We start from the raw sequence: 10,305 nt of genomic DNA, 5'->3' as shown, positions 1-10,305 counted from the left end.
CTTTGTATGCTGGGATTTGCTCCCCCCTGGATTTCTTGTACTTCCCCATTGGCGCTAGTCTCGCTGCAATCTCATTGGTGCGTTGTGGCCGGCTGCCGGTCAATGAGGGCCTGTTCCCAGCCTACCGCCCCTTGGCCACTAAACCGTCCTTTGCTCTACCCAAGTCCCGATTAATTCAGTCCAGTCAGCGACGCGGGGAGGTAGTCGGCGAGGGCCGCTTAGAAGCGGGCTCCACGCGCTGCTGCAGGCCGCCGCGCTGACAGAGCTAAGCGGAGCCGTTACTCAGCACGTCCCCGGCGTTCGAACGGCGGCGGTTGGGGGGGGCCTGACGGGGCCGCAGCCCCCAGAGGGACCCGGACGCGGCCACGCTACAGGACCAACGTCAGACGGAGGCAGGTGCGTGCTCGAACCCGCTCACTGGTCGCTCCTGCAGTGCGGGGCCCAGGTCCCTGGGGTGCGGGGCGCTCTGTGCACGGGCCCGGAGGCTCGGGCTGGGCCGTGCATGTCCGCAGGGGAACTCGGTCTCTGGTCGGCCAGAGTGGGGCAGCGCGCTCACCGCCGGGGCACAGCGAAGGGGTGGGCTGGCGGCGCGTCGCTGTGGAGCGAGTTGGTTTCTGCTCCCTGCGGCCAAGGGAGGTCTCGGGGGGCGCGGAGAATGGGCCCTGCGGGGAAGTGTAACGGCCCCATGGGTAGGGTGAACGGGGGGCTTTCAGCTAGATGCGATCCCTAGGTGCTCTCCCGCCCTCCCTGCCCCGGGGGCGACCTCCCCCTTTCTTCTTAGCCGGAGCAACTGGGGAGCCGGCTGCCTCCACCCTCCGGTGTGAGCAGCAGCTCCGACAGTTATGGGGAAAGATTTTAAATCAATATTTGAAACGCAGCTGCTGCTTATCTCATACACTGGGCGGGTGGGTGAATGAAATGTAGCTAACAGGGGGCGAGGTATTTCTAATCCGTGTCTGTTTTGGGCATGGGGGGACTGTATTGTTTTAGTACCTCGTTTCTAAGTAAATTGAGCTATGAAACATGCTATTATGGGTGGAGAGAAGTCAAATACTTTACTTTTAAAATCGATGAATTGGGAGAATGACCCTAAAATGCATACCTTGATTTTTGTCTTTTAGTAGATTCAGGTAGGTTTTTGTGTATATATAAATTGTCTTTTGTTTTAATGGAGTAACTAAAAATTGGATGTTTTGGAAAATGTGAAGATCACTTTTTGGTTGTCTTGATTTGACCAGTTTTTAGATTTTAGTTTCCTATGGAAGAAAAAGTATGAAAAGAATTGTGGCAAAATAACCTATCTTGCAGACAGATTTCAGTTACTTTCAAATGATATTTAAAAATTAACTATACTAAAACCAAAATATAACTATTTAAAACTGATCTGTGTGTTTGAATGTATATTTTTCTTTATTATTTGTGCCTTAAATGGTATAATGACGTACCAGTGTGAGGCACTGAATTGCCAACAATGTAGTACTTCAGTGGCTGTCAATGTGCAGATTGTTTTAAGTAGAAGAATACCATAGTGCAGTGTCTTGCTTACAGAACACAAACATTATGTAATCTGACTTAATCCCACATTTGTGTATATCTGGGATCTTCTGCGGATTGTTTTTCTGTTTGTTTGTTTGTTTGTTTTGCTGTCTGTTGTTTCCTCTGACTCTTTCTCCATCCCTACCCCAAAATAGACCCCTAATGCTGTTTAAAATGTATGAAATATCCTGCAAGAGTGGCTGCTACCAGTTAGGAAATTCTTTATTGGACAGTCAGTGCAAGATAGGCGTTTTCTCATACTTTTTAATATTATTGAGTATAGTAAAACCATATAGCCACAAGAACATAAGAATGGCCATACTGGATTGAACCAAAGATCCATCTAGCCCCCTGTATTCTTACGGGGCCAATGCCAGATGCTTCAAAGGAAATGAACAGAACAGGGCAGTTACTGAGTGATTGATCCTAGATTCTGGCAGTCATGGTTTTAGGGACACCCAGGGGGTGTGGTTGTGTTTCTGACCATCTTGGCTCATAGCTGGTGGTGGACTTGTCCTTCATGAGTTTATCTAATTCTGTTTCAAGCCCAGTTAAAGTTTTAGGCTTTACAGCCTTCCCTGACAATGAGTTCTCCACGTTGACTGTGTGTTGTGTGAAGAGGTACTTCTTTGTATTAGTTTTAAAACTTCTGCCTATTAATTTCATTGGGTGTCACCAGTTCTTGTGTTATGTGAAGGCATAAATAACGCTTCCTTATACACTTTCTCCTTGCCATTTATGATTTTATAGACCTCTAACATATCTCCATCTTAGTCATTTTTTTGTCTAAATTGAAGTCTTTTTAATCTCTCCTCATATGGAAGCTGTTCTATATCCTACTCTCTCTTGTTGTCCTTCCTGTACCTTTTCCAATTTTAATATATCTTTCTGAGATGGGGCAGCCAGAACCATATGCAGTATTCAAGGTATGGTCGTACAATGGAATTATATAATGATATTATGATATATTAGATCTTATCTATCCTTTTCCTAATACCAAGGTTCATTGTCCATCTGCTGTTGACTCTCTCAAATAATTCTAGTTGGTGAGGCATGGTTTCTTTTTACAAAAGTTGTGTTAACTCTTCCCCAACATACCACGTTCATATCTCTGTCTGATCATTCTGTTCTCTACTACAGTTTCAACCAATTTGCATGGTATTGAAATTAGGCTCACTGATATGTAATTGCCTGACTTGGAGGCTGATTTAAATGATAGGTTTTATACCAGAGTTAATAGTTCTGCAATTTCATGTTTGACTTTTTTCAGAACACTTGAGTGAATACCATCTAGTGATTTTTTTTTTGATTTTTTTTTTAGTGGTTAATTTATCATTTGTTCCAAAATCTCTACTGACACTTCAATTTGGAACAGTTCCTCAGATTCTTCACCTAAAGAGAATGGCTCAGGTGTGGGAATCTCCCATATCCTCTGCAGTGAAGACTGATACAAATAATTCATTTAGCTTCACAATGGCCTTGTCTTCCTGGAGTGCTTCTTTAGCTATGCTTGCCTCTGACAAAGTGGGTATTCACCCACAAAAGCTGATACTCCAATACTTCTGTTAGTCTATAAGGTTCCACAGGACTCCTTGTCGCTCTTTAGCTATGATGATGCTAAATAGTTTTCCATGAATATTTTCATTTGAAGCCAAAAAAAAAAAAGTTGGTCTAATCCTTTATCGTGATTTAGTTTTACTGTAGGCTGTTCATACACCTCTACCCTGATATAATGCGACCCAGCATAACACAAATTTGAATGTAATGCGGTAAAGTAACGCTCCAGGGGGGTGGGACTGCACACTCCGGCAGATCAAAGCAAGTTCGATATAATGTGGTTTCACCTATAACGTGGTAAGATTTTTTGGTTCCTGAAGACAGCGTTATGTTGGGGTAAAGGTACATCTTTGAGAAGTACTTGAAAATAACAGAATAACTACATGGTGTGTGTGTGTGTGTGTGTTTTTATTTATTAATTTTTAACTTTAGTTTTCAGGCTTCCTCCATGTTCGTCTCTGGATCCATTGTGTTCGTTCATTCTTTATAGCTCTGTTGGTCTGTTGCCTTTATCTTTTTAATTGGGCACTATTTTCCTATAGCTATTTTTCACTACATTGTTACATATGTTATCCCCTTTCTTGTAAAATTAATAAAATTGTTTAAGGATGTTAATGCATTACTGTGGAAATATATGAATAATGTAACTGGAAAGGGATTTTAACTATTGGATTGTTGTGTAAATTCTGTTTATAGTTTTAGTCCTCGTTTGTCTGCTTTCAGAATTTTAGGAAAGGGTGAAGGAAGTTGTGGAATAGTCCAAATATATGCTGCTAAAATAAGAATGGGGGGAAAAAAATTAAAACAGTTTAACTATGTTGCATAGTGTAACTATTGCATATTTTTAGTATTGTCTTAAATCCCCCATCGAGAACTTTGCAAATATATATTTAGATGCTTAACTTTATTCCTATCAGTAGTCTTTCTGAAGTAGCCAATGGGACTACTCACCTGAATAAGGTTATGCACCACACAGGTGTTTACAGCATTTGGGAGACATTGGGCTTGTCTACACCACGCAGCTTTTAGTGAGAAGGCTGTGTCAACACAGCCTTGTCGCTGAAAGTCAGCGTGTGTAAACACTCTCTTTGTCGGTACTTTTATCTGCACTCTTGCTGACAAAATACTTCCGGCTACGCGAGCGGCATTAGCCTTGTTGGCAGGAGAGCGCTCCTGCCACCAAAATCATGTTCACTCTGCTGTTTGCGTTGGCAAAACTTTTATCTTTCGTGAGGGTGGCTTTTTTGAGTACCCGTGAAATACAAAAGTTTTGTCAACAATTTCACAGTGTATACGTACCCTTAGTTAAGTTTTTTGGGGAGAAGATATTGGGTGTACTACTTTTTATAGATCTGGGAGGGAAAAAATTGCCTATGTAAAGCGATTACACTTGAAGCGTTCTGAGAGCCCAAGATAAACATTTGGGATGTTCTCAATCATTAGACTGACCTATCTATTTTTTCCCCTTCTTCAGCTCTACTGAAAAGGTTAATTGCTGAAGATTGGATTATATTTTAGCCTGCAAAGCAGGACATTAAAATTTCCTTGGTGTAACAGTTTATTATTCATCTGAAGCTTAGAAGAGATTAGTTTTAACAAGCAGGCTATTCATGCATTAAAAACTGTCCAGTAGAAAGGGGGATGGGTAAGTTGGTTCCATGATTCTGAGACTATACTGGTGCAATAATGCAAGCTTATGCAGTGAAGTTTTTAAACTATACTTCAGAAATTTTCTACTTTTGTAATAAGATAAAGGTAAATCTTAGATTTTCTCATGTTTTTAAATATATTTAGTTTCTTATTGTTCTGAATTTTGAGCACATATCTTAGAAATGGAAATGCTGACACTGCAAACATATCTGTACCTTGTTGAACTTTCTTGAGCTCTATATCTGAACTTGTCCTGTGACAAGTACAATGCTTCTCCTGTGCTAAATATCCATACTTACTCCTGGGGGAATTCTACATCACTGTGCAAGCACAGAATCAATGTCCCCCACAGGGTTTTTTCGTTTTGTTTTTGTTTTTACACCTCTTCCACCCTCCACCCCCTGGAATGATCGATTCTTACTGAGAGGTGAAGGAAGCTGAGAGGGGTCGCATTGCAATACACCTTTTGTCCACCAGGCACAGATGAGGTTCCAGAAGAGAGGGAAGCTAGTTCATGGGCTGGAGCAGCCAGCTGCAGAGAGGGAGGGGGAAGAGGCTGCCTTCCTCACAGCACCCTCCCCGCAGGGACAGGTGAGGCGGCATGGGATATGGGGAGTTGCACAGGACTGCTGGGGTCACACAAACTGAGGTTCAGAAGGGCTAATGTGGGGGAGGCAGAGGAGTAATGGAATGACATTGAGCCAGAGGCTGAATGGGAGTGGGGGTGCAGGACCACATGGGGATGAGGCAGGTGCAGGACATATGGGGATGAGGAAGAGTGAGCTGCAGCCATGTTGGGAGGGGGTGGCTGAGTTGGGGTGCAGGGTCACGTGGGGACACGTGTGGCTATACGTGACTGAATCAGAAAAGGGAATGCAAGAACACATGGGTACAACCGTAGAGGTGCCTGACTGAATGGGAGAGGTTGGGGGTCAGCCAGAGTCTGCATGAGGGAGGCTTCCCAACTCACTAACAATCCCTCTCTCCCACCCACCCCCAAAAAACCTATTCCATACTTCCCACACCCAACAATTTTCTAGGTTCACTCCCAGGCTCCTTTCCAGCAATTACTTCCCTCTCCCTCTGCTCCTCTGTTACTCCTTACTCCCCCAAGTGTTTGCACTGCTTATGAGGGGTGTGGGAAATAGTTTCTGTATTGTAATTTAAATGAATTATTACTCAAAGTTCAGTATTAATATGCCTAGTAAGGAATCTATTTGTCATAAAACAATTCCTGGATCTTTTTTGTTGCCTGTATTGTTACAGACATATTTTCTGGCAGGTATGGTGAAATAAATTACCAGCATAATTGAAACTGACATGATTATATTATGTTGTGACAGTTAAAATATATGCAGAATTTTAAATATTGTGTGTAGAACTTTTAATATTTTGGAGCAGAATTACCCCAGGAGTACATACTAAACAAACTATTGGATAATGATAGTGGTACTCCTAACCTGCTCTAAAGGCATCCGTATTGATCACCCGCGGAGAAGGGTACCTCCAACACATTTTGTGGTAACATCCATCACTAAATATTTGACCTGGAATGGGGAATGCTCATGTCCAAGATGTGGGTACCCAGTTAGTATACTGGATTCAACCACACTTACAAAGGTCATATATCTAAAGCCTTACAAAAGTGGAGTGAGGGATGTGATATCCCACTGACCACCTATGTGAGAGTGAAAAATATGTACATGTATAATGGATAGTGTATATCCTGGAGTAACTGTTGAAATAGTTTTATACTGCAAAGCATTATATTTAGAAGTAAATTTGGACACTGCCAGTGGGTTACACAAGTATTTGTGAGACAGCAATGGGAATGGTGGTCATCAGGATTCTTGTTTTCTATTCCTGGCTCTGTCATTAGATTGTGGTCTAGTTACAAATAGCATAGAAAACTAACAATGCTCCTGTTTGGGTCATTTGAGGGGTTTGAACCCAGAACCTCTGAGTTTGGCTTGTTTTTAAAGGTGTATATCACTTGAGCTAAAGAACCAAATCTCTTAGCGTGGAAGTACCATCTGTGTGATAACCCTCTATATCAGGGCTTGGCAACCTTTCAGAAGTGGTGTGCCTAGTCTTCATTTATTCAGTCTAATTTAAGGTTTTGCATGCCGGTAATACATTTTAACGTTTTTAGAAGGTCTCTTTCTATAAGTCTATATTTTATAATTAAACTACTGTTGTATATAAAGTAAACAAGGTTTTCAAAATGTTTAAGAAGCTTCATTTAAAACTAAATTAAAATGCTGATCTTGCGCCGACAGCCTGCTGAGTTCACTGCCAGCCTGGGGTTCTGTTCACCTAGGCCGGCAGCAGTCTGAGCAAGGCCTGCAGCTGGGACCCCAGATCGGGGGGGAAAGGGTTCAGGGGTCACGGCTGGGGGGGGTTCAGAGCAGAAGGGTGGGATGTATAGGGGGGTTCAGGCATCGAGGCAGAGGGCTGGGGTGTGGGGGGGTGTAGGGCAGAAGGCTGAGTGTGTGGGGGGTATTCAGGGGTCAGGGCAGAGGGATGGCGGCTGTGGGGGTGCAGCGCAGAAGGCTGGGTGTGTTGGGGTGTGGGGGGTTCAGGGTAGAGTGGTGGGGGTGTGCAGGGCAGAAGGCTGGATGTGTGGTGGGGGTTCAAGGGACAGGGCAGAGGGCTGGGGTGCTCGGCTTGTGGGGGTGCTCCCAGCCCTCTGCCCTGAGTGGCTCATGGCAAGGGGCTGGAAGGGATATGCCCTGTTCCACCCCCTTCCCCAAGACTCCATCCCTACCTCTCTTTGCATCCTCTGTGGAGCTGTGTGCATGCTGCTGCTCTTCCCCCTCCCCCTTGCAAGGGCCATCAGCTGATTGGCGCAGGGAAGGAGAGGGGAAGGGGTAGGAAAGCACCATGCTGAGAGAAGAAGCGGGGGAGAGGGGAAGCTCGGCTGCCGCAGGACCAAGCTTCTGCCTCCTGCCCCCGCAGGGAAGAGCGGTGGGTGGAGGGGGAGAGGGCTGAGTGGGGCTGGGAGCTGGGACCACGGTAGACAGCTGAGTGCCACTCAGAATCGGCTTGCATGCCGTGTTTGGCACGCGTGCAGTAGGTTGCCGACCCCTGCTCTATATGTTACCTGAGTTAGTGGGGGGTTACACAAGCATCTGACTTGTCATGTTCCTATTGAAAGTTTTTGTGGCAGAGTAGATGGGTTCTGTTCCTAGCTCTGCCTGAAGTGACACATACAAACTCTGTTTTATCTGACAGTTATCACCCCAGAAGGTATGATACCTTTGCTGCTAATAAAGTTTGCAAAGGGCACAAATTAATGGTGTGACATTGCACTCCATATGTTCATGTAAATATAATGTAACTGGAATATGCTTTATGCGAAACGTCTCTTGTAAGGTATCATTATAAAGCGTATAATCTACAGAGTGTGTTCATTCTATTTGTCTGAATGCATCATTCTTGTATCTGAAGCTAGAAATATGAAGTATTACTCTGCAGTCCTATTATAACCGTGCAAAGTATGGGCCATTAATGGTGACTTGGAATCTTGATGGCTCCCATTAATTAGAACAATTGGTGGTAAATGGCTCTGTTTACTTGTAAGCCTTCTCCTATACCTGTGCCCACCAATGGGTAATGAAGTCTCACAGGACATGTGATGTGAACATGTGTCATGTACTGGAATCCATCTTAAACCTGGTACTTTTCCATTTAGAAGGAAGGATGGAAACCCAGAGAGAGACAAAGGATTCCCAAAGATTTGTGCTAAAGATATGAAAGAGGGTGGAACAGAACAAAGGGGTGGCCAGTTATAAGGAATCCCCTAGTTACCACCTAAGCTGGAACTGACAAGGACCGTACCAGGGGAAAGGATTGGGCCCAGACTAGGAAGGAGTCTAGTCTGTGAAAGAAGATTGTAGGAACATCTCTGAGGGTGGAACTCTTGTCTTGCAGTTTACTTATAACTTCTGGTAAGCTAAAGTGCTCTCTGAGGAACCTGTCTCTGGTTTTGCATCTTTAAAATAGTCTGAAGGCTGGAACTTTTCACATCACAAGATTCCCCGCAGTAGGGGCCAAAAATCACGTTATTCACGATAAGTTTGAAATGGTTGACAACACAGTAGTGACTCTTGGCTAATGAGATCCTTATTCCTTTAGTGCATTGGAAGCATTGTACTGTTTAATGTTGTTGGCTTTTCAGTGGTTGTCATTTTAACTTGACGTTTTTGGAAGGAGCAGTACCATGCTTTCTGGGCCAAAATAAGTCATGTGAATAGTTGATTTCTAATGTCAACATTTTTGTACGTGTCTCAAGGAATATAATCTTTATTCTTTTAATAAAAATTCTCATGATTAATGACATATTAGGAATATATTTTCCTCTATTGGTTTTCAAATTTCACCTCTGATAATCTGAAGTTATATTTTATGGTTGTAAACACATTTTCTTAGTTACAAGTTGATAATCTTAGTTTTAAATTTAAGATTATAGAGATTAACCTTTGTTGTAAAACATTCTCCCATATTCTGTAATTACAGTGACGTTAATTTTACTGTGTTCTTGTATGGAATTGTAATTTGAAATTAATATTTTTCTCTTTTCCTATTTCAGAATAGAAGATGAATAATCTTTCCTTTAGCGAACTGTGTTGCCTGTTCTGTTGTCCACCATGCCCAGGGAAAATTGCTTCCAAACTGGCATTTTTACCTCCCGATCCTACTTACACACTGATGTGTGATGAGAGTGGTAGTCGCTGGACTCTACATCTTTCAGAACGAGCAGACTGGCAGTACTCCTCTAGAGAAAAAGATGCCATTGAGTGTTTCATGACTAGAACCAGCAAAGGTAACAGGATTGCCTGTATGTTTGTGCGTTGCTCACCTAACGCCAAATATACTTTGCTCTTCTCGCATGGAAATGCTGTTGACCTAGGTCAGATGAGCAGTTTTTACATAGGACTGGGTTCACGGATTAACTGCAACATATTCTCATATGATTATTCTGGATATGGCGCAAGTTCTGGGAAACCAACAGAGAAGAACCTGTATGCTGACATTGATGCTGCTTGGGTGGCTCTTAGGACAAGGTAAGGAATTAATTGCAAATTGTTTTTTGCTGTGCTTTACAAAAGTTTACTTAATCTATGCTAGCATGGAGTCTATTTCCATTTTAAAATTACTGTATTCTAGAATTATCTGGTTCATGTCAGATCTGGGTGGTGGCATGGCCACATTTCAAGTGAATTGCTTACAAAATTACTGCTATATGTTAAATGTATTTTAGGCTCCAGTTTTGCAAATTGGATCTGCTTGCAGGATCAGGGCATAAATAATTATAGACGGCTTGAAATTCTAGTGCCCAAATGCAGATACTGTTGGAGCAGTCCACTTAACTAATCTGTGTGTATCCCACTTCCATTGGAGGATTAACAGATATCAAGGTCAGCAGATGTCAACCAGGCCCACCGCTCCTGGAGTGATATCACATTTGAGCTGAGAAAACTGTCTGCTGTTTTCCTTATTATGTTCTTTGTTATAGACTCGTAGGTCAGAAGGGACCAATATGATCATCTAGTCTGACCT

At 43.1% G+C, this 10,305-nt stretch overlaps 1 protein-coding gene across 3 annotated transcripts in view; it reads left to right on the top strand.

The window, feature by feature from the left end:
* Positions 1-67: 67 nt before the first annotated feature.
* ABHD17B (abhydrolase domain containing 17B, depalmitoylase) overlaps positions 68-10,305 on the top strand; it is a 40,109-nt gene continuing 29,871 nt past the window's right edge. The window contains exons 1-2 of one of the 3 annotated variants that reach the window (XM_032798170.2): positions 68-396; positions 9,340-9,809. In XM_032798170.2, the coding sequence (XP_032654061.1) occupies positions 9,343-9,809 (467 nt within the window). In that variant the 5' untranslated portion in view covers positions 68-396; positions 9,340-9,342. Of the gene's footprint in view, positions 397-9,334; positions 9,810-10,305 lie in introns of all 3 variants that reach the window. The other 2 variants (XM_032798169.2, XM_032798168.2) reach the window with 2 other exon arrangements.

The sequence above is a fragment of the Chelonoidis abingdonii genome, chromosome 6, assembly GCF_003597395.2.
Source record: "Chelonoidis abingdonii isolate Lonesome George chromosome 6, CheloAbing_2.0, whole genome shotgun sequence".
In the NCBI taxonomy this organism is placed as follows: Eukaryota; Metazoa; Chordata; order Testudines; family Testudinidae; genus Chelonoidis; species Chelonoidis abingdonii.
The sequence above is the reverse complement of the archived record's forward strand: the minus strand, read 5'-3'. Positions and strand labels throughout refer to the sequence as shown.